We start from the raw sequence: 24,449 nt of genomic DNA, 5'->3' as shown, positions 1-24,449 counted from the left end.
AGTAACGCAGCTCTCTTTAGCTGTACTACTTCCTGATTCAACATACGTGACCAATGAGATCACAGCACTCACCTCATCGTCCCGCCCTCACCTTTACAAACCAGCCAATAGACGCCGCCGCTGTGACTCGTCTCGCACAGAGGCCGAGCCACACAGGTAACTCGGAGAAAAAAATAGAAAGGAGAGGAGGAAAAAAAAAAAAGTCCGGGGCTTGTTATGGAGTTCGTGTGAAAGGCACACGGATTTCCACCCTTCTTTACCAGTTAAACCAGTATCTCTGGATAGAACACTCTCAAGTACAGCAACAGGTAGTGTCTCTGACCGCAAACTCTTCCGTGACTCCTCTGAAAAATAATCTCTCCCCCTGTTTCTCTCTCTCTCCGTTTATCTCAATTGAGTTTCCAGTCCTTTTGTTCGCTCTTCTTATCACTTGGAAAAAGGTGAACCCTCGTGTTATTTTTATTTTAATCTTTGCTTTAATTGTAGTTTTTACCCTTGTGGTCCCTGATGGCTTCGCACAGTGATACTCTGGTGGTGTTCTTTGGGGCAACAGCTGGTGCAAATGGGGGTAAACTGGGTTCGGATGAGAGGGAAATAATTCTCTTGGTGTGGCAAATTGTGGATCTACATGAGAAAAAGGTACGGACCTTTCTGACCCCTTCGTTCGTTGTACGGTTTCTTGTGTAGCCAGAGTGTTTGTGGCATAGTGTCTACCTGTAGAGGACCAGTGTTTGACATTTAAACCAACACGGTGTTTCTCTGTGTAGCCGTCTGTCGTGCTAGCTAGGCGCTACATCAGCTCTCCGGCGTTAGCTCACCTTTTAACAGGTGTGCGAGTGAAATTTAACGAGCAGCTGAGAGATGTGGCTTCACCCAAAGGAGAAAAAACACACCTTTTTGGTTTAGCATGTCAGCTTGTCGATGTAAACGACGCTTTATTTTGACAATTAAGTGCTTTTTGTGCAACTACATTGTCAATTGTATGTTAAAGAGTTAATTTTCTTGATGTGGGGGGTGTCATTGCTAAAAGTGGTCGTCTGCCAGAAACGGATTTATTGGGTTTATGTACATTCACAGCTGCTTTGATCTGGGTCAAAGGGTCATAAAGGCATTTGCAATTAATCTCATGACTTGTTTTACCTGTTCTTTGCTCTTCATTATAACCACTTCAGTTCTTTTTACAGGATAAAAGGCTTTAAAGAACCAATTCAACTCATATCATGCAGTTTTCTACTTGCCAAAAAAGTACCTCGTGGCCAAAATGCTTTTAATGCATCAACTTGACTTCAGGTTTATGTTTTCAAGATTATAGCCCATAGGATAAGAACGTGCAATAACATCTGTAAATCAAGTTAATTGTCGTTTAGTTTCCAAATATTACCTTAGATTTTAGACGTATCAAACACATTATCTGCCTGATTATGCAAATTTTTTTTTTTTTTGTCGCAATTGTTTGGTTGCAAGAACCAATAAAGTGTAGCTTTGTTTTTTACCAAACACTTAAAGTTTTGTGCATGTTGTGACTGTTCGATCCAGACAAAAGCAGCTGTAGATGTATATAAACTGGGTGATCAATTTTTGGCAGATGATCACTTTTTTTACATCAGTAATTTCCGTTAATTAGATTTTTTTTTAAAACTGGATTCTGTGCCATGAAATGCTAAATCCCTCCACAGGTCGGGGAGCTTCATAAATGTTATGTTAAGCCAGACTCTTTGGAGCTGACAGACCAGTGTAAAGAGGAGATAGGACTGACTCTGGAAGACATAGTCAAAGCTGAGCCTCTGGACAAAGTTCTGCAACAGGTGAGTCTCACCGATCAATATCTAATTCATCTCCACAGGGAATATTCATGTCTTTTTAATTTAAAAAAAATAGCACATTAAAGTTGTGGTGTGCCGCAAAGTTTGAAATCTTTCACCAATGTATTCAATTTATACAGTAAAACCTCTGTGCCGTTTCTAACATTATAAGGAGTTCAGAAACTTATTAAACCAAGAAAACTTTCCTCTGACAGTTTTTGCCGGGAGCGAGATGTGACACGACAAGCCTGACTGGGGTATTAAGCTGTAAGCTAATGTGAAGAGCGTCAAATTTCCCATTTGACCTTTGAGAATAAATGGGCCTCCACCTGGCTGAGATGTGTCATTGGTTCGGCCTTGACAATTAAACTCTGCTGACAGTTTTGTAGAAGCTCAGGAGCTAGGATGGGCAGAGCCTGAGGTGTCTGGAGATAAGGAGGAGTCGCAGGTCTAGTCTTGTCTCAGCCTGATGCACGCTGCAGACATCTGGAAGGCGGAATGTTTACCAGGGACCGCACCTCTGTTTTAGGCTGCAGGACGGAGAGGAGGCGATGCTTGTCAGATCAGGGTCTTTACCTCTGTATGACAACATGTGAATTTGCTGTCTTGGTCCTCCCTGTCACAAAGTTTATTTTGACATGAGTGCTTATGTTGCCAAACATGTTTTTCAGCCACCCTTGCAGTGGTGTTTGTTTGCACCGTTCTTACCCGTGCAATACTTTACAGTTTGAAAACCTCTCATTATCATGCCTGACCAGTGTGTTGGTGTTGATATTAGTGCTGCTGTGGAATGAATGCAGTGCATGCGCTTTCAGGTTTGTTTGGATAATCTATTTTCTTGTCTCTTTTTCTCATATTCTTTCTGGGGCTTTACAGCAATGATGTGGTTATTAAATTCAACGCGTAGCACACAACAGTTAGAATTTCACAGGAGTTAAGCCTGAACGCCGATGTCATTTGCGCCTTACGCATACATACAGGGTAAGACTTCAGCCTCTCTAGGTTAGATTGTGTGCTGAACCTTCAAATATTAACCCAAGCAATCAGTTTGTTCCTCTCATACCTTTGTCTCACTGCTAACTTTCTCTTACTATTGGGCACTCCAAGATTAGTTTTATCCTGGCTGATACGGGGGAAGAAAAGCAAATCAAAATTGTCCGAATAGTTGGAAGCGTTGTATGGCGCTGCAGTTTAAAGCACATAGTTCAAAGTTGTTTTTGTAAATGTGTTGGCCCGTTCCAACTTATTCAGCAATAGACGGGAAACAAGCAGCTGTCTCTTATTGGTGGGCTTGTCGTATTGACCTGTGTGGTCTGAGCCCCCAAGGACGTCTGTTGCTTTTCTTTGGTGAAAGATTTATTAAGGTAGAGAGAGCTGGAGAGATTAGCAGGGCTGTTATACACTCGGCTCCCATGTAGTTTGCCAGATATACGCCACATCACTGTGACAGGGAACGCCTAATATTTAGCATTTGGGTTTGCACGTGTTTTTGTTGCTTTACATGTCGGTGCCATCTGAGAAAGAAACCACTGTCCATTTTCTGTTACATTCAGTCACTGTGTCAGTGTTCCTGCATGTGGCCTACTGACATGTTTTGCATAGTGCTTTTCCCTTACACAGCAATGATTCACATTACGAAATGAGTGCAAACTATATGTTTATTAAATACTGCAAATGCCCCTACTTTAAGTTGTAAAAATGGATATCAGGGCATGTTCAGTCCCACCTGATTTTTTTTTTTCCTCAACCATGCGCTGCAGCTCAGGTTGATTTGCCCTAAAGCTCCCACATTATGCTGAACTGCGATAGAAGCTCTACAAAGCTGAATTTAAATAACATGAATTAAATATTAACTTTTGTTTCGAGCTTCCTACTTCCAGTGCATGAAAGTCATTATATGGCAGCCAGATCCAACAACAACACGTACCGTTTATTTTCAAGCCTCTCTATTGTGGGATTTGCTATTGAGATGTGAGTTTTCAGTTGAAGTAGAGCAGTCAAATGTCAATCCTAAAAATACACATACAATCTGAGTTTTAATACTAAATTATGTGTATCAGGAATAAATTGATGTATAAGATGATATAGCCGACATCCAAGTACTCCAACATGTGTTTTATGATTGCAGCTGTGACGCTGCAATCACAGTAACATATCACATTATGTTGCATACAGTTTGTTTTGGTTCTGTGCAGTTGACTGATGGACGGTTTAGCTGTAGTCACGCTGCTGCTGACTGTACAGACTTGACTTCAGTCGGGGCACTGACAGCATGTTGCAGCCTGTGGTGTGTTGCATGTAATGTGAGACTTAACAGACATGGTTGTGAAACATTGCATTTATATGCTCATTATCTAAAGATTTTTCAACAGTTTTGGACCATAGCCAGAAGTCTTCTTCCCAAATTACACTTTGATTTAAGTTACTAATGCTTGGCGCTCACTTACAAAGGGAGCCATCTTGTGACATGGTTCACATGTTGGTTCACATTAAAGATGTTTCACACAACTGGGATTTTAATGTTTCAGTTAAAGGTTGCACAACACAAATTGCTCTGATTTGCATCAACACACCTAAGACCAGAATGTCTAGCTAGCGTTTCTATAAATAGAAGATCTTAAAAGACGACTATTTTCCAGTACAGACCAACACATTGTTGAAAGGATGTAATTTTGGATCCCTTCCAGATAAAATAAATGTTTAGCTGTGACGAAGCTCAGTCGTGACCACTTTCTGGTCTTGAGCAACGTCCCACCCACAGCACCATCTGATTGGTTACCTGTCATGAGTAATAGTTAGTAGTTCGACACTGAGAGATAAATGGAGAAACTTTCCCTTTTATTTAAACATTTGTAAAACAAAAGTAATTTTTCACCACTAATTTTTTACTACAAATGTATATCAGTTAGAAAAGTTCATCACTGCATCACTGGTCTCTTGATTACAAATATTTGTGATTAGTGTCAGCCCCAAGAAAAACACATCTGTTGACGAATGTATTTGCATTCCTGCAGAGTTTGATTTGATCCTGATAGTGCAGTGAGTCAACAGGCTCTGCTGTGTCAGAAGAGTTACTGTGTGCATGTTTGTGAATATTTCACATACTGATAACCAGTACCACCAGAAACCCTTTTTCTTTATCCCTTCGCTGCAAGACAAAGCTGAATTTCTTGTTTATGTGATGTTTAGGAAATTAGGTCACTGCAAACTAATAATAAAGTTCATATAAACTCAAGGAAAGGTACTTTATTTAAGGCAATACTTAAACTCCAACCTCCAAACTTGTGGCAGAAGATGGCCCCCATAATTTTGGCCCAGTCACAAAAGTTACAACACTTTGTGTGACAAAACATGCTGCAGTGTAAGTGTGTGTTTAAACAGTTGCCAAGAGGGACTGCCCTGACACTCCTTGCTCCTCTTATCGGAGTTTGTTTCAGCCACCACCGCACTACCTCACCTCTGCATACAAACAGTCCAACTACGCCGGAGAGAGGCTCTGATAGGATCGTGTTCAAAGGCCGCTTCCTCCCCCTCATCTATAGAAATGCCTTTCAGAGGGAGAGCAAAACAGAAAGTTGCACCAGTAAAATATGTGTGACTCCTGAAATCATTGAGCCAAGTGTTCCAGTAGCCATGCTAACCCTGTGTGTATCGCCAAATTAATTTTTTATTTATTTATTTATTTTGACAGCCAGATGTTCACTTTTTTGGCAGCATGTTACAGAAATTACACTTGACAATATGTTGTATTTCATATCTTGCACAACAGTCCTTTCACGTTAATGACTATAGTTACTTCTTACTAGATCGTGCCCACTGGAAATTAAATATATCCAGTTTAAGTGGAAGCCATGACCTTTTTTGTGCTCACTTTATGATGTTGGCTCAATGGCCTGTTGCCTCTACCTATCAATGCGAGATTTGTCTCCTGCTCAGCTTGTTTGCTCTATCTAATTGTGGCTTTTGACGCCAACAAGAAAGGATGAGGGTGTGTCGCTGGCTCTTCTGTAACATTTGCTTTGCTCTCAGTAATCCTGCTTTAGTAATAGGCCAAGGTGGGGCTGCATGCACAGCTATGAGCAAACATTAGTCCTGTTAACACCGTAAACATGAAACTCTGCTGTATGGCTGAGCTTAAAATGTGCCGTTAAGCTAATCTATAAAATTTTGGCGTGTTGTAGTTTGGGATTTCTGTGTTTACTGTCAGAAAAATGAAAGCTTCAAGTGTTAAGCTGAGGGGAGAAATATCTGCTTTTGGCTTCTTTTTCATGTGTAGAGTTGAACATTAAATGAGGTGTGTGAGGATTAAAATTTTGACCAAAGGGATCTGGATGAACAACAAATAGCCGGATGTCTTTTATGTTTTGTTGCCCGTAACCTGCATAGCCCCTAAATTGTTCCTGACATTCATATACTAGTTAAGTATTGCATGGTCGATAAGTGCACAGACGAGCATGTGGTATGTCCTTCACCAGTTTTAACTTCTGAAGTGGCTGCTCTTACACTCAGTTTGTTGGTATGAGGATGTGAAGCATCCCAGCAGATCCATCATTATCTGGTTGTTTCTCTCGTGATGCTGACAGTCAAATAAGCACTATTTTGGGTCTCAATGCAAACACTGTGGTTTCACTATGTCAGTAGCTCTTAGACAATAGAAAGTCTCTGCAGTGTCACTCTAAATGCATGTAATGTGGTTTGACAACACACATGGTGCTGCAGGCCTGCTGGTGTTCACGAGACCACACTGTAAATAACCAAACTGCTTTTTTTCTTTAGTGTTCTCAGTATTTAGTGACTCTTTAGTGTTTCTGTCCAGCCATCTTAAGCGCCCCTTAATCTAACCCTGAAGCACTTCTTGTCTTGTTAGTAGCTGGTTGCTGCTGCCAGATAGCCACATTTCTCTGTGACTGTTAAGTAGCATGCCCCAACACGCACCTCTAATATACTCTCCCACTGTCTGAAGGCCTGTCATAGCCAGTGGCCATGTGAAACTAGTCAGTCACTGGGTTTAAGGTGGTCCCACATCCAGATGGTGAAACTGCTCTTCCAGAAGTAACTGTGAGTGTTCAGTTAAGGCCAAAGGGAAACAAACAGTTAATGGCGGTCTCCATTGTGCGTGGGAACATTGTGTGTCATTCAAGTCATTATGACTTAAGAGAAGTTTCAAGATGTTCTTACTATGCAGTGATTTGTGTGGGTGGGTCCCCACATCCTGTCCAAACACTCTGTGAAAGTAACTATGGCCTAAATGGATTATTCTGATATCCATTATAAGGCACCTGGATTGTGACAACAAAAAGAAGAGGCTGGGCATGTTGGTCAGCATGAAAATGTAAGTGAGGGAGGGAATCATTTTTCTTAAGTTTGACATCCAAATTGTTTGTCAAAGTATGTTAAGTTTAAGAAACAATATTCCTTGACCAGCAGCTTGGTTTAACTCAGAACCTTTTTTTTTTTTTTTTTTTAACTATCCATAAATCAGCTCCCAGTTGTATTTGAAGGGGTTACTAATATTGCTGATCTTCTTGAGAATTCACAGCTTTCACGCATTTAATTTTGTCCGTATGTGACTGACACCCAGTGAATCAATATTCCTTGACCAGCAGCTTGGTTTAACTCAAGAACTTTTTTTTTTTTTTTTTTTAACTATCCATAAATCAGCTCCCAGTTGTATTTGAAGGGGTTACTAATATTGCTGATCTTCTTGAGAATTCACAGCTTTCACGCATTTAATTTTGTCCGTATGTGACTGACACCCAGTGAATCAGAACTATACACCACTACTGTCTGTCTGATAGACGAACGTGTTCGTAGCACCTTCCAGCACACATGCTCAGATAATTGGATTTTACAGAATGCAACACAGTGAGAAGCCAAAGTAACTGGTGAAACATTTAGCAAACAAAGAGTCTTAGATACTTTTCTTATGAACTGGTCGACCAAACTGGTGCAAAAAGATTGTCCGATATTATTCTTGATTTGACTAGAGACCTTCAGTAGTGTCCCAGTGCTGCTCCAAGTCTGTAACTCCTAAAGTTGGAAACTGCTAGCTAGCATATAACAATAGTTTTGTAATGTTTGAAGGCATTGTTGTTATGATTTTAAGTAACTGGAAAAGAACAACCACCGTATGGCTGCCTTCGAAGGTACTTCAGGTGAAATCACAACAAAATGATTCTCAGAAATGCAGTGTTCCAAATGAAGAGATGGCCTCTGTTGGCAGTGAAACACAGCCAACAACAGGTTGACATAATAAAAGAGATGGGACTCGCTGAACCCGTGATTGTTGTAAATAAACATGAATATGTGGGATGTGCTGGTATTTAGGACTGTGTGCTGTAGACATCAGAGTTTACGTAAAGTGGAGACAGGCAGGTTGGACTTGTATGGGTTGTTTTTTTGCTCTTGTCTGGCTGTGACTGTTGGTTGTGCAAAGAGAGAACTGTGATCCTGGTGATTAGTGGTGTGATCATTCCTCTCCTTTGTCTGCTCCCTCCCTCTCACGGCAAACACTAAAACCTGTTAGACAAGACTCGTTCTTCATGAGAAACAGTCACATGTCAAAAACACGACCTTCACTTTTCTGCCTTTAGATTCCAAGTCCACTGTTTGATTCTCACTTTGAAATAGTGGATGACAGGTCATTAAATCAGATTTGAACAATATGATGTTAAGCTATAGAATGGCTGCAAATTAATTAGTGAAATATATCAAAATAAAGTGTTTCATGTTTTGTTCTTTATTTTAAGATACTTTTGGATATTTTAGACATGTTCAGATTTAATATTGATGGTTCTGCCTTGATTAAAAAAACAAACAAAAGACATGTTTGATTTTTTTTTCTCTTCTCTTTCCTCTCTGTTTCAATGTGCAGTTCCAGCAGTCAGTGTCATCAGAAGTGAAGTGTCTTGGCAGGAGCTCTTACACACTTTGTGTGAACAGTCCTCTTGTCATTCGACAAGCCCTCCACCCCGAAGCTTCGAAAAAGGTGATTATTCCCTCTTGCGGGCACATGCTTCATGGCAAATATATATATATATATATATTTTGTTGTTATTTCAGACACATTTGCTTAATTTTTTATTTTTTTGCAAATTGGTAATCACTTGCAAGTTAAGCTCCCACAGAGGGTGTTAGTAAATCCACTAAACCAGCTAACCGTTGCTTTCTGTGTTTATGGTTTCAATTATTTGATAGTGTGTGATAAAATGAAAGCCTTCCTCCACTCATACCCGCTCTCTAGGAATTCTCTCTGTGAACTTTGTCTGTTAGCTTCCTGGTATGTCCAACATGCATATCAGATTTCTTTACTGTCATACTGCCACACTAAATAGTTTTGTTATGTTTCTTTCTGTCTAGAATCTTGTCCTTCCTGAATGTTTCTTCTCGTTTGTGGACGTGAGAAAGGAGTTTCACAAATGCTGCCCAAATGCCGGCCCTGCACAGAAGCTCACGCTCACCTCCATGTTGGAATGTATCCTTTGCCAGCTCGCCAAAATCAGAAGTGTTAAAATTGTTTTGATAATTAGAACGCCGTATATAGGCTTTTCCTTAAAAATACACACAAAGTGTACGAAAATAAAAGGATGTAAGTGAAAAATCTTTACTGCAGAAAATGTCAACATGTCGTACAAAGTCAACAAAAACAGCTAAAACTGGGCAACAGCCTTAACCGTACGTGCAGGTGTTGGTCTTCCTGCTGTGTCGGAGCAGATGATGGGGGTGAGGGAGGTGATGAGCATGGTGCAGCTGACACTGTGCATCCTGGATGAGCCCTACAGTAAGTAACTGGCAGACTTTGTGCCTAAAATAGACTGACACTAAACTTGATGCCAAATGCCTACCTTGGCACCGTTAGTAGCTGACCCTAAACCCTGTACACAGGAAGCACAAACATAATGGACGATAGAGCAGTGAAGTGACGCACACTGTCATCCACAGTTCTTAGTGTGTCTGAACATACTTTTAATGACGTTTTTATATAATCAGCACAGTGACAGAACACAAACAGAAGCCGCCGTAGTTTGATGATTATTGAAAAATGTCTTAATCATAGTCAGAAACCCATATACTAGTTTCTTTTTCCATTGAAGCCAGATCTCATTCACATGTGTTGCAGCAGCAGACACGTATTCATCATCAGACAATTTACTGCTGGATAGTCGGAACTCAGATGTCTCCAGATATGTTGCCGTGCAGATAAATCAAACTTCAATCTGAAATTTTCCATCTTGACTGTGGCAGTCCCCTCTGGCTTCACCCTCTTAATAACAGCCGAGTATGTCTTTGGGTGTGATACGATACAGGAATGTGGTGTGCTTAAAATTCACTCTGCTTGGCAGAATCTTCACTACATGCGAGAGAACATTGGTTTAAACATGGGAATCCAACAGCGCCTCCCAATAATAATAATACAATTTTGTGTTGTCTTTTCTTTTTTTTAGATCACAAGTTTAGCTGTGTTGAAACTGTGAAGTACAAGTTCGACTCTGGCACATGGTATGTATGAACATTAATACACACAGTAGACTTTATCTCAGTCCATCTCTGTGTGAGTTCTTGCCACAAGTGTTAGCCAGTAGTGTTGTTTACAGACTCACACCCCCCTCCCAACCTCCCCCCAACCCCAACCGTATTCAGACCTCAGACTCTCAGCATTGATTACAGCAACAAGAAAACCACAAGTGTGTTATTAAAGCTGTCCAACTTTGCCATCAAGTGCTTACCTGGATATCTAGTAGCAGAGCACCAAATCCTGCTGTTCTCAGAAAGCCAAAAGCCTATCACCTTGACAACCCTCTGACATTTAATCATGAGAGTGTGTTCCTGCGTTAAGCACTTAGTGTGAGTGGCCTCTGTTTCTGCAATCTGTGGACAATTTGTTCAAACATAACAAGAGTGTTTTTTTTTTTTTTTTTAATCTTTTTTTTTTCATTGCAGCCATATGCGGAAGTACTTTTAACTATCTGTGCTAATTATTGTTTCTTTTTTCCATTACTATCAGAGTGTAACAAATGTTTTTTTTCATCTTCTTTTTCCACATGGTGCTTTGTGCAGCAGTAAGACAGAGCCGGTGGACAGTGAGACGGTGATCAGAGCACGAGGGCTTCCATGGCAGTCCTCAGACCAAGACATTGCTCGCTTCTTTAAAGGCCTCAATATTGCCAAGTACGTTGGACTTCATGAGTCTCCTCCAACATTCCCACAACTCTAATGAACTTTATTTAAACTTCTGTTTCTGCAAAACATTTCAAAGTGCTTTCTGGAGCTTGTCAGAACAGGGTGCAGACTTTTCCTATATTTTCTGGTACTAGTCACTTTTGATGTTGTGTTTGCAAAGTCCATTAAAAAAAATTCTGTGTTTGTAAGTCATACAAAACACTTCGAGCAGTCCACTGCAACCTTCACAAATCAGTGTGGAAAATGTAAATCTTGGGTTTAAAGGCACTGCTCGTTTACTCAATGCCAGTGACGTTGCTTTGCTTGCAAGGCAAAAAATGCTACAATACTTGTAAAACGAATGACACTTCCATCAGCCCCAACTGTAGTTGTGCTCGATTTAGAACATATTTGCCTTCTCACACACTAAGATGGTGATCATTATAAACTAACATAGTGCCAACTGAACAACTGCTTTCAGTTTCAAAGTCTTAATTGTGTGCTCACCGTCAGACAATCACAGAAATGTTTTTGGAGATGATAAAGTAACAGTGTGATGTTTTGGGAAACTCAGTTATTTGCTTTCTTGCTGAGAGCTAGATGAGAAGATTAATACCACTCTGATGTCTGCACAGTAAATACAGTATGTAGCTTGAGCCAACAGCATTTAAGCACACAGCTCATTGCCTGGAAATGACACGGATGTAACTTAACTGCAAGGATTTAAAAATCCTGGTAGGCTGATTGTATTAGTTTTAGACAGAGCTAGACTCATTGTTTGCCCCTTTTTTGAACTGTTCCTATTACTGACATGACAAGATTGTTGGTATCCCTGTTAAACACAGTTCTGATGACCACACCAACCAAAGACAAATGCAGAAGTGAACCCAACTGTGGATCCGTACATTTAATTGTGTTACTTTGCATTAAGGTGTCTGTACCCTTGTGTTTCAGGGGCGGTGTGGCCTTGTGTCTAAACGCTCAGGGCAGGAGGAATGGCGAGGCCCTAGTTCGCTTCATCAATTCGGAGCACAGAGACCTGGCCCTGGAGCGCCACAAACACCACATGGGCAGCCGCTACATTGAGGTAAGGTTCAGCATTTATGTCTTGTTAACTCATACTGTGAGTATGATGTGTAGTTGTGGTATGCTTTAAAAATAGCTGCTTAGCCAAACTTTAGTCTCTTCTTTTAAGTCAATACCAGGCAGTGAATCTGTAAATGTCCACTTAACTCAATGACAATTTAATTATCAAGAAAATATCAGGCTTGAAATGACTTAAACTCAATAGTTGTGTTAATGCTGGGGGTTTTTTGGGGTTTTTTTGTTAATTGGATTTAAGATCTAAGAGTTGCTAAGTTGAGTTTAAAAGCATAACACAGTGCATGTCACCTTCATGAGGTCAATGATTTGTTTATGACTAAATCCTGTTTTCTTCTTGTCTTTTTCAGGTCTACAAAGCCACAGGAGAGGAATTCCTCAAGATTGCTGGAGGTCAGATTTCATTTTTTTTTTCCCCCCCAATCTCACTGTGGTCATAGTGAAAGCCTTTCTGTTACCTGAGGTAGCATTCTGTTTCGTGTCTTTCCTGCACCTTTGAGAAAAAACAATCCTCCACTTTCCACATCTGTAAAAGTGCAGCTCTGTAGTGACTGTAAAAGAGTAAAGGAAGGGATCTGTTTTGCGCTCGGGCTCTCTCTCCTATTACCCGTGTCTTTGCCTCATCCCAGCGACTCTCGAGCAGCTTATCTCAGACTAATGAAAGACGCTTTGTGAGGAGCGTCCCCCACAGCCCCCGTCCCTTCCTCACCTCCTCTTCCCTAGGCCAACCCCTCAGAGGCCAGTTGGAGAGAAATTTTACTCTGAGCTAACAGCAGCTCACCTGTTCAGTTCAGCCTTGAGCTGCTCTCCCCTGAGGGAGAGAGGGCTGACGCCCGGTGAAAGGACCCACTCAGAGCTGATACAAAGGGGGTGTGAAGAGACAAAGGCAGGCCCTGGGGCCTCTGGACCATTGAGCAGCAGCCAGGAGTAACATAGGACAGAAATGGCAGACAAAGAAACACAGTCACTGGCAGCAGATAACTTACAGTGGCTGCTAGTCAGACTCTGGACTTTACTCAGATGAGTTAAGATCAATACAGATTGACAGCACACTGGACTTTATGCAAATAGTTCAAGCAGACAAGACACGGTTGCATTTTTAATTTAATCGAAAGCAATAAACATGTAAACAAATGCACAATACAAAATGTTCAGTCTGTGGAGCCACAGCATTTACAGTTTTGGAAAATGAATTTTGATATTGTGGCTGTTTAATCTGGGAATTTCTTTCACATTTTACTTTTCAGTACAAATAATAAATATGGTCTGAGTCTCTTTGGTAGAGGTGAAGGAACAGAGACAATACTTAGATGTCTTATCTAGTCAATACTTAGACTAGACCTGGCCAAGTCAATAAGTGTTTTTTCATTAACCTTATATCCACAGTATTTGTTTGCATCATCACTGAAAGACAGTTGTGTCTTGTGATAAAGTCCTCAAAATTCTTCATCTGGCTGGGCTTGTAGTTTAATTTGTTCCGTCTAATTAGTACGTTCTGCACTGTAACTGTTGAAACAAAACACAACTGAACATGGTTGGCAAATGTATCCATACATTGCTGTGACTTCAGGCTCGACACCAAATGGTTTTACTTTCGAACTGAAGGGTTGACTCAGAGATAAAGCAAGACAATTTGTTTTTATGGTCTGTATTTGAATGGTCATATAAGTTAACATTTCCTCATTTTGCAGTTTTTGCAAGTCTCACCCTGAACCAGTCTTGTAGTAAAGCAGGCTAAGGAGGATATAAACAAAGGAAATAAACTTGAAACCAGATGCAGGTGACTATGTAATGGGAATGAAGCTGTCACTGGATGGTGACGCTTGAGATCATTACTTGATTCATTACTGGAGTCCCAGGTTATAAGACAGCACATTTTTCACAGAGTTTGTAGCGCAAACATTTCTGTAGTTTCCTTGTCGAAGGAGAAGCTTGTGTCCAGAGTGTGAAAGGGACATTTGGGAAATGAGATACCATGATTTTGTTTTATGGTACACTTTAATATCTCAGGATGTACTGATGTACTGGGCCATTTCCATTGAAAACACATCTATGTAAATGTTCAAATAGGTATATAGTTGTCTGTACTTGTGTATAGTGTGCATAAATAATGTTTTGAGCTCCATCAGAGCTCCTGGAACATTTTTATTTAGATAAACGTATCATTAAGGACCAAATATTGGTGTTTTAGCTGGGCAGGAATTGCAGAGGTAAACTTTTTAGCAGATTTACTATTTCAAACATTTACTGGATGGATTTTGTACCCAAAGTAACAAAGTACTGAGGTTTTGTCCTTACATCAAATCTTCCTCAACTGTACACTGTTTTTTATTTGCTAATTGCCAAATATTAGTAAGACCACATGCTAAACAAGCATGGAGTAGAATAGATTGAGACTCCTACAGAAAATGTACAATATCTTGATATACGAGGAGTGTCAGAAAAGTTTCTGGACTGGTGTCACGAAAGATATATTTCAAATCCAAACTACAAATTTTCCCCTTCGACGTAATCCCCCTGGAGTGTAACGCACTTGACCAGCCTTCTCTGCCACGCTGCCATGCACTCCTGGAAGGATTCTTCCGGGATCCTCCGCAGCTCCGTCATCACAGCCATCTTGATGTCGTCCACGTCTTCAAAACAGGTCCCCTTGATGACCCCCTTGAGCTTGGGGAAGAGGAAACAATCCTGCCAGGTGGGGTGAGTAGGGAGGTTGCTCCAGCACGGCGATGTTCTTCTCAGCCAGAAACTGTCGGATGCTCAGGGCATTGTGAGCAGGCACGTTGTCATGGTGAAGCAGCCATGACTTGTCCAGCCACAACTCTGGCCTCTTCTTGTACACTGAATGAAGCAAACATCGTAGGATCTCTTTGTAGACGTGCTGGTTGATCGTCTGAAGGGGAAAACTCTACTTTGTAGTTTGGGTTTGAAATCTATCTTTTGTGACACCAGTCCTGTAACCTTTCTGACACACCTCGTATATTGATGTCACAATTAGAAATTGGATACACCTTGACCATGCCCACTCTTGCTGTGCTGATAAAAGGAGATTTGTCCACAACAACATAAAAAATGTTAACCTTACTTGTTTACTTGTTTTAAAATGTGTTTTTGAGAGGTCTTAGGATGCGAGATGTTTCATCATTGCTTCTCTTGTGACTTCAGGTACGTCTAACGAGGTGGCGCAGTTCCTGTCCAAAGAGAACCAGGTGATAATCCGTATGCGAGGGCTGCCGTTTACTGCCACACCACAGGAAGTGCTTTCCTTCCTTGGTCCCGAGAGCCCAGTTACAGACGGTGCTGAGGGCCTGCTGTTTGTCAAGTATCCTGACGGAAGGCCCACCGGCGATGCCTTTGTGCTCTTCTCTTGTGAAGAGTACGCCCAGAATGCCCTGAAGAAGCACAAGCAGATCTTGGGGAAGCGTTACATTGAGCTGTTTCGGAGCACTGCGGCCGAAGTGCAACAGGTGAGTTGTTTCAGTTGTGCAGCCTAAAAAAAACGTTTGTCGTCAAATGACAAAACACGTGCCATTGTGTCAGTTGTCACACAAATGTCAGATTTTATTTACTCTATCTGGGAAACAGTTCTGGCGTCCTGCTTTACAGGATTCAAAACGATGTAGAAGAAGGTAGAGGTTGCTGGTGGTGGCATGTATGGAATAGGAGGTGGTCCTTTCAATAAAGGAACTGGGTTTTGAGCTCCTCTTTCTTAGACGCCTAATATAGGCTGGTGTTGTGTAATTGCAGAAATCAGTTTTAAAAACAAGGAAACTTGTGACTGTGGTTTTCTATTTTAGATACAAACATGTCTGTGTTTTCATTGACATAAATAGTAGGACTGTTTTGTACGTAACTACTTACTCTTCATGAATATATTGACAGGCCCGTGCATTTTAATTTGTTGTAACTACGGTGCTTGTGTAAGCCTTTTTATCATCTCTGAATAATCTGAAACAGTCCCCTTTCTGTGTATGATACTTGTCACTATGGGCTGAAGTCAATGACAGTTGCTTCCCCTGTCACAACGGTTTCCAAAGAACTGCAGTCATGACAACACAGTGAGCAAACATTATACTGGAAATTTGTGACAAAGCAATTGAGACATCCAATAAATTAGATGATGGTGGAGTTGTACAACTGATAGTCATATTTGTGTTTTTAAAGAAAATCAATCACCATGAGAATTAGTTTGTTTAGACACTAGTAGACCATAAGTCAACCTTTTTAACTTGTATGTTTTCCATAATTACATCCTGTATTGTGTCTCTACTTTGCATTAACAAAACATTTCAATGACTGTGGTGAAGCCGCTTGTTCCACTGCAGGAGTTCCTCTGTGAAGAAGAAAGCAAAATCAGATTTGTTGTCTTTTGATGGCAGAAAAGTTGATTTAGCCACTAAATTAGTTTGTTTTTTTTTCCAGGTCCTGAACCGCTACATGTCCACACCTCTGATCTCCACACTGCCCCCCTCACCCATCGTGCCTGTCCCAGTCCTCGCCACGCCTCCCTTCCTTCCAGCAGCCAGCAGCACTCGAGACTGCGTGCGCCTCCGTGGTCTGCCCTACACTGCCGGCATTGAAGATATCCTGGAGTTCATGGGGGAACACACCGTCGACATCAAACCTCATGGAGTTCACATGGTCCTCAACCAACAGGTCAGACTGGTGGCGGCTTGTACATAACTGTGAAGCTCCACGTCTTAAAACGATGTCAGATGATAATATGCACTCATCATTTCTCAAACAGTTGTGAAAAGACTGAACAACTGTAAAGTATGAAAGTATCTGAAGAGATTCACATGGTAATAGTGTTGTCCAAGTACAGAGAAAACTAACCGACAAGACACAGACACAACTGTTTGTATAATTATTCTTTCCCCCCCACAGATTTTCTTATTCCTTTCAACCTCAGACAAACTCACACATGCATGCCTTTTTCGTTTATTCTGACTAGTTTTTCTTCCCTGTGTGCAGGGGCGGCCCTCTGGTGATGCCTTCATCCAAATGAAGTCATCTGACAAAGCGTTTATGGTAGCCCAGAAGTGCCATAAAAAGACAATGAAGGACCGGTACGTCGAGGTCTTCCAGTGCTCCACAGAGGAGATGAGCATCGTCCTGATGGGGGGAACATTGAATCGCAGCGGCCTCTCGCCTCCACCCTGCAAACTTCCCTGTAAGTTAACCCACCAAATGAAATGTATTCAGGCAGCAAATACACTTGTATCTGTTTGATAGCAGTGATAGTTTATGAACCAGTATCAGGATTTATAGCTCCTTTGCTCATTTCACCGCTTTGGTCCAGATTTAAAATATCTCAACGACTATTGGATTGATGGCCATTAAATCTCATATAGACATTTACCCAAAGTTTACTGTAATAACTTCAATTCATCACCAAATACTGGCAAAATTACTGTCATTATCTTCAGCCTCAGCTGCACTTTGTGTTTCGTGCTAATTAGCAAATGTTAGCATGCTATGCTAAGATGGTGAGCATGGTAAACAGCTGTTCGTGAAAGCTGCTTGTGTTTCTATTGACTCAGCAGCGAAACCATCAGACATTAGATCTCTAAAATACCCAAAGCAAAGTTTGAAAAGTCACTTCAGGTCTGTATTTAAGTATTTACTGTTGAATATTTTACTGCACCACAGCCTGCTGGTATTTGGTAGGAACATATCTACTTTTAAGCTCTGCTACTGTGCACTGTCTGTGTTCTGGAAATAATGATGCAAGTTTGGGCTGTGTGAAGCGCAACTCTGTACTTTGCTCAGTTATGGCTCATATCTGTCTTTGCTGCTAGAGATTAGATTGGGAGCAAAAGAACGCCATCTTTTTTTTTTCTTTTCTGTGTCAACTTCTTTTTAATGATCATTATTTAACAATTGTAAATGCTTTTATTTTAGATTTATTAATTATTTGCAAAATAAAGGTGGTTTCTCATTTTCATCTGGGTTTTAACTACAGTTGGAAACGAGGTCATATTTTCTACACTAGATTTTACCGACTCTCACAGACAGCTTTATTGTCATGGTGCTGCCCGGATGCCACTGAGGGAGACCGTTGCTGCCCGTAGCCTCACACAGATAGTGGCTGTTAATATGTAAATACATCTGTACCATCATGTGTGTGTTTACATTGCAAGTATGACAGTCTGAAGGACACTTTAACAGGCGTACAACAGTTTCCTCTTATAATCTAGACCACCTATTTAAAAGTAAAATTGAAGATGAATGGTATATTCCAGACCAACAACAGTAAGCACTCAGATCTTGCAGAATATCTTTAGCAGAATACAGTGTTGCAATAAATTAATAAAGCTTCAAAATGTCATGTTTTTTTTTGTTTTTTTTAAACATCTGAAAGTCTGACTGCTTTTGCTTGAAAAGTATTAGGAATATAATAATGCTAGGGCTGCAACTAGTTATTACTTTCAATATTAATATCAACACATTGATCAGTCTGTAGAAGTGAAAAGTGTAGCAGATGACATCTTTAGTCTTAAAGCCCAAATATATTCTGTTTAGAATAATACATAGAGATAAAAGCAGTCAATCCTCACATTAAACGGACTGAAATGAAGTAAACATGCAGCATATTTCCCAGAAAAGCATCAACTGTTTATAAAGAAGATGGATGTAGCTGATGACATCACTCATTGGTTTGTGGCTTCAATTTTAAAGCCTCAAGTTTGGAATTTGTCCTTCGCCATCTTGGTTTTTTAAAACCGGATGTGTCCGGCAGCTGCTTGTCAGTTGTAAACTCTTGTACATTTACTCTAAATGGGGCCATAATTTACTAACTGAACATCGTGCTGTATTCAAAAAGTCTTGAAACTAGTGATTGAGACCAGAAACTTGTTGGGAAAATGTTAAATAGTTTAACAAATCTGTCCATCTTTTAAAAATAGTCTATGCAAATGCAACAAAGAATGTTTCTCAGTTTTTAACTGACTGGCTCAAGTCTGACCGCTGAAATCTAATCGGACACAAATAAATGGGACTTCGTCTTCATTACGTTGTCAAGCCTGTGGAATATATTGTGATGCTAGACATGTAGTTTCTGCACATAATATATTTATACTATGCTGGAATGGTAACGCGTCCTGCAAAATGATTCACGTGCTTAATACAATTTCACTTGTGGCAGGACTGTACATGCACTTCACACATGCATCTCTTTGTCTGTGTCTGTAGGTCTGTCTCCCCCCACAGCCTATGCTGCCTTCCCCACTCCACCTGCCATTCTGTCTGAGGCTGCCCTCTACCAGCCCCCTCTGTTGGCTGCTCCCAGACCTCCTCAGACTACTGCTCACAACCCCGCTCACACTCTGGCCTATTACCCTCCTCAGCCACATCTCTATATGAACATGAACATGAACTACACTGCGTACTACCCCAGGTCAGTACAGTATCAGCTACAGCAAACTGCTAAGCAAATGAAGGAGAACCACATGTTTACATCTCACTTTGCTTGTTGTCTTCTTCTCATTTGTTCTCCAGCCCCCCAGTCTCTCCCTCCACTGTGAGCTACTTTGCAGCGCCACCAGGAGCAGTGGCAGCAGCAGTTGCAGCTCAGCCCCACCCTGCTGCAGCCGCCGCCTCTCCTGTGCTGCCCCAACCCGGTGCCCTGGTCAGGATGCAGGGTCTGCCCTACAATGCCGGAGTCAAAGACATCCTCAGCTTCTTCCAGGGATACCAGGTCAGTACATGTAATGCTAAAATGAAGGCGGAGACCTTAAAGTGTGTTTGGGTTTTGAGGAATGTTGAGCACAAAGGTAATTTGTATGGAAATGCACCACCATATACAGCAAAAGGATGCTGGTTGAGATGTTTGGCCGTGTGATTCTCTAATATGTAAAGAATTTTAGGGCAGTACTTTAGTAAGTTCTGCTGAGCGTTGTGTTGGAAGAGTAAATGCTGACCAGGATCAGAGTTGCCAGTGTTTTTTTTTTTTTGCAGTGTTTTGTTACCTGTGACCTCCCATAATATTCTCCTCCTCATTATAAAGCTGAACCGTTAAGCACATTTCCATTGAAGCGTTTCATTGCAACATTCAACTAAGGGACATGTGTACACTTGTGCTCTTCCCCCTCCTCTTTGCTTCCCATATTTATTGCTGCCAGCCCAAGTTAGGTGGAGTCCCCTGAAGCAGGTATGAACCCTGATAGGTGTGGCCTCAGACAGTTTGCAAGCTGGGGAGGGGGAGGAGTGGGGTTTAAGGTGGAGGAGTTGTGTTGTTGTTGTTATTGTTGGGGCACAAATCTCTGGTCTGCTTTTGGTCTCTATTGCTCGTGTCATTTTGTAGTAGTACAACCCGTATACTTTGTCGTGTATGTGTGTGTATGAGCATCACATTCAAACCAAAAAAAAGAGCTCTTTTGGAGCTGGAGAACTTAAATGCTGTCAGAGAAATGTAAGTCCATGAGTGTACCGTGTGTGTGTGTTTGAGAGCTGACTCCAGTTCTGACTGTTGGCTGAACCACAGCAGTCGTATCCTTAATGGAGTGAGTGTGTGCTTTTCTGGCTGCAGTAGCGTCTCTCACACTGGCCCTGGGTGAGAAAACAGTTCCCACACCAACACCGGTGTCCTTTACAACACGTTCCCAGGCTTAATCACTGTGTGGTTCAAATGTAGCCTGTTCAGACAGTGTTTGCTGAGTGTGTGTGTCTCTGGTTTGGTTTTTTTTTTTTTTTTTTTTAGTTTTTTTGTCTTTCTACTTGAAAAACTTCATAGCATTTTTGAGAGCATATACATCTGCATCTTGTGTGTGTCTAAAACTGTGTACTGTCATGTGTGAAACCATGTGGCGCCCCCCCACCCTGACCCTCTGTTCATTATTATGCTATGTGTAGTACGCCCCTGACGAGTACAGCGGCGTGGTTCAGATGAGCGAACAGGCCAGGAGTCTGATTCAGCCCAAAGAATGGCTCTGTCTTTAGGGACTCACCCCAAGGTAAGAAGAGCCTCCAGACCAGAGAAGCAGAATGGAGAGAGGGGGCATTTCCTAGACCTCAATAACACCTTTTATGTTTTGGCTTTTGCACAGCGTCAGTGTGTAATGTAGGCTAGTAGCTTCAAAATGCCAGTAAATACTAACATGGTGATCTGCTGGGCAATTAGTCTGCTTTAAGGGGTGACAGCTTTTCAGTTGCTCTACTTGGCATATTTTAACTGTCAAATCACCAATTTAGTTTTTACTAGATAAAAGCCCAGTGGTTCAAAATGAGCTACCAAGATTCAAATGTTTTCCCAGAGAAACCTTTTGTTTTTTTTAGCTTCCTAAATATAGCAGTCATAAAAATCAACCTAAAAAATTGTCCAACTCAAATTGCTGCTGTGAAACAGTCTTTCTTAGGGATGAAACTCGACCACATAACACATCACAGGCCTGCAAGCCAATTCATAATTTGACAGGAATGCCCAATCTAGCCATCGAGGCTTAAACATCCTGACCCGGCATGTCAGCCTGCTGCTTCTCAGGCACGTCTGCTTCATAACCAAAGTCTTTCCTGCTGCCATGTTTGGGGTGCTGATTCTAGATTCTTGACAGACACTTTAGAGTTTGTTTTGGTGATATTTTTTTAAGCCCTTTTAGTGATTTTTAGACCAAAATCTGTGAGAAGATCATGGTGGCTGATTCTGTACTGTTGTTTCTAAATGTAAATGATCAGTTCATCCTTACTTTTCTTTTTTTTTTTTTTTTTTTAATTTGTGACATAAAATTTGTGGCACCCCTGTTTCCTGCAAATAGCTGGGATGTCACATCATTTGAGGCCCACTTCAAGGAAGGAGTTTGGTGTTGCCCCAACAACAGGAAAAGCTAATGTGTAATAATCAAAAGTCACATTTTCCAGGAATCGAAGCATCACTTTCACTGCTTCTCTTAAGGTTTTGAGAGAACAGTTGTAAGACAATATGCAGAAAATGACGGTAACATTTTGTACATTCTGCATTTTGTAGATGTTGTTACTAGAAGGGACAGATAAATATTCCCACCATCTCTCTCTCTTTCTTTTTTAACATTAGTTGAGTGATTAACAACCTGAACCTGGGAGCAAGAACCAAGCTCAGGTTTCTTGTGCGTTACATTAAAAGCCTGCAGACATTTGGCACCTGACTGATGGGCCTCTTCTGTCCTACAGAGTTTGTGAGAACTGTCAGTACAGTTTTCCTCGGGGAGAACTGAGATTCTCACAAACCGCTGCTCTTTTCTTTAGCACATGAGGTATTTATTGCCATCCATTTGCCAGCTTAAGTATCAGTACAACACCAGTATCCCCAATCTGAATCAAAGTTAGATGCTTTAACAGTGGCTCTTCTAATGGAATATTTAGATGAGATCACTTAAATTGTGCCAGTTTCAGTATAAATGACTCTTATCCAGCACTGAGTCAGAGCCTCCTTTGACTCTACCGCAACCATTTCAATCTGATGAACACTGAGAGCTTTTTCCCACCTTCATGGTCTGATTCACTGCTGATCAGTGAGTTGTTTTATATCTGCATGTCTTATGGAATTAGACTGTCATCTCTCATTGATTGTGGTGCAGGACATGAATGCATGCAAGCTAACAGATGATTAATGTGTGTTTCATTACAACCTGCCATGGGGTTTTTTTTCAGGTCTTTGAGAACAGCATGTACTCTGCTTCGACTCTTTAAACTCTGCTTATTCCTTCCTAACTGCTTCCTAACCGGACTGGTTTGATGAGATGATCTTTCCTTCTGCATTTTTTTCCCTCCTCAGCTGTGTGGGCTCCCCCTGGTGTTTTCATGCTGCAGCTACATGGGAAATAAAGTCACTCATTTTCCTCTTTGTGTTTCTTCTCATCTTCTTTTTTTTTTTTCTGCAGCTCCAACCAGATGCCGTTCTCATATTGTATAACTTCAGCGGCCAATGCAGCGGCGAGGCCTTGATCACGTTCCCCAGTGAGGAGGTCGCCAGGCGGGCTGTAGCCGAGCGCAGCAACCATCCTTTCTACGGCCAGCAGATCCACTTGGGCTTCTGTAACTGACCACCAGCCCTCCATCTCCCTCAGTTTATCACCCCACAGAAGAACAGTCTCTGTTCTCTTCCAGACACTTTTCCTCAATTCCTAAATCTAGTAGATCTGAGTGCCTTGTAAAACCCCTACTAAACCTCTCCCTCTTCCACGATCTGCTAGCCCTGACACACACCCAACGCCGCTGGTCCTGACACTCCTGAAGCTGCTGATGGAGTTTGAGCATCCGCAGACGGAGCAACTAAAGTCTGTAAAAGTTCACGTCAGGCGAATGACTCTGAGGATGTCACGTGTAGCCTTTCTGTGTATTCTAAAAGCTGGTTGTGGAGAGGAGACGGTGTGGATCATATCAGTGGCTCTGCAAAGCCAAACATGCAGGTATATTTAAATACTCTATGTGTGTGTGTGCCCCATTAAACTGTACAGATGTTCTTCCTGAAATGCTTGAGGCCGTTAAAACCACTTCTACACACAATCTTGTCTGTATATTTCTAAATTTTCACTCTTAGGAATCTTTTGTGTTAGTTCTATGCAAACACAGCTGTGTGTATGTGCAGGCTCGATGTTTATTATTTGATGGCCTCCAGCAGTGTCGTGGTGGGATTGAAAAAAGAAAAGAAAAAAAAAAGCCATAAAAGTGACTTGGACTACTGGCAGCAGAGTGCGACAGTACAACTGTACCGTTGGTCTGTCTTGGATTCATTTAAATTGCTTTGAGCTTCAGGGACTACTAGTTTATTCTACACTACACCACAGCTGTGCCAACTAATAGGTAACTTTATTTTTGTTAGTTTTTTTTTCTGTAAAAAGCATTTATGTATGATAACAGTAAGTCATTTTATTTTCTTTCTTCCAAGCACTACAATTATTATTATTATTGTTTTTGTTTGTTTGTTTGTTTGTTTTTCCTCTCTAATCAAAGAGTTAAGAAACCGAGCATCTTTACCAGAGTAGCAAGACAAATTGATCCTATTTTTATGAATGCAATTTCTTTACGAAAGTTTAGTGAATACATGTGAAAGGACAGAAGTGAATCCGGAAGTCTTTTGTAATGATCAACGTTCACTGCTGTATCTGTTCCGTTCTTGTTTCCAGACTGTTTATGACCATCGATCTGTGGCATGCTTTCATTCCTGCTTACAGCCACAGTATTGTGTAAAGCTGCGTGACTTTTTCCTGTGACAGGCCTTAGTTTTTCACCTTTACTGTGCCTACATTACCCAGAGTGCAATACTGGCCCATATGGGGCCAGATCAACCTCTGGTGGCAGAGGAGCTATTTGTTTCTTTTGATGCAAGTTTGAGACTTGAATTTAGATCTGTGTACAAACTGTAAACAATAAAAATGTTGACAATGATCTGTGTTTCAAGTGTTTCAGCTGACT

The 24,449-nt window shown here is 41.2% G+C and overlaps 1 protein-coding gene across 4 annotated transcripts; it reads left to right on the top strand.

The window, feature by feature from the left end:
- Window positions 1-246: 246 nt before the first annotated feature.
- esrp2 (epithelial splicing regulatory protein 2) lies at window positions 247-24,422 on the top strand. Of its 4 annotated transcripts, XM_008278579.1 has the most exons (17): window positions 247-308; window positions 487-639; window positions 1,677-1,805; window positions 8,677-8,790; window positions 9,162-9,276; window positions 9,487-9,582; window positions 10,247-10,301; window positions 10,860-10,970; window positions 11,916-12,048; window positions 12,413-12,455; window positions 15,228-15,529; window positions 16,485-16,718; window positions 17,037-17,235; window positions 19,257-19,461; window positions 19,563-19,761; window positions 20,916-21,016; window positions 22,916-23,002. In XM_008278579.1, exons 2-16 carry the CDS (start codon window positions 508-510, stop codon window positions 21,000-21,002), a joined length of 2,154 nt encoding a protein of 717 aa, XP_008276801.1. In that variant the 5' UTR covers window positions 247-308; window positions 487-507; the 3' UTR covers window positions 21,003-21,016; window positions 22,916-23,002. The 4 variants fall into 4 exon arrangements, with proteins under 4 accessions (XP_008276801.1, XP_008276802.1, XP_008276800.1 ...); XM_008278580.1 differs by lacking the exon at window positions 247-308 and having other exon boundaries at window positions 320-639; window positions 10,863-10,970; XM_008278578.1 differs by lacking the exon at window positions 247-308 and having other exon boundaries at window positions 320-639.
- The last annotated feature ends 27 nt before the right edge of the window (window positions 24,423-24,449 follow it).

The sequence above is a fragment of the Stegastes partitus genome, unplaced genomic scaffold (genome assembly GCF_000690725.1).
Source record: "Stegastes partitus isolate 25-593 unplaced genomic scaffold, Stegastes_partitus-1.0.2 Scaffold127, whole genome shotgun sequence".
Taxonomy (NCBI): domain Eukaryota; kingdom Metazoa; phylum Chordata; class Actinopteri; family Pomacentridae; genus Stegastes; species Stegastes partitus.
This window is presented reverse-complemented; position numbering and strand designations above follow the sequence as displayed.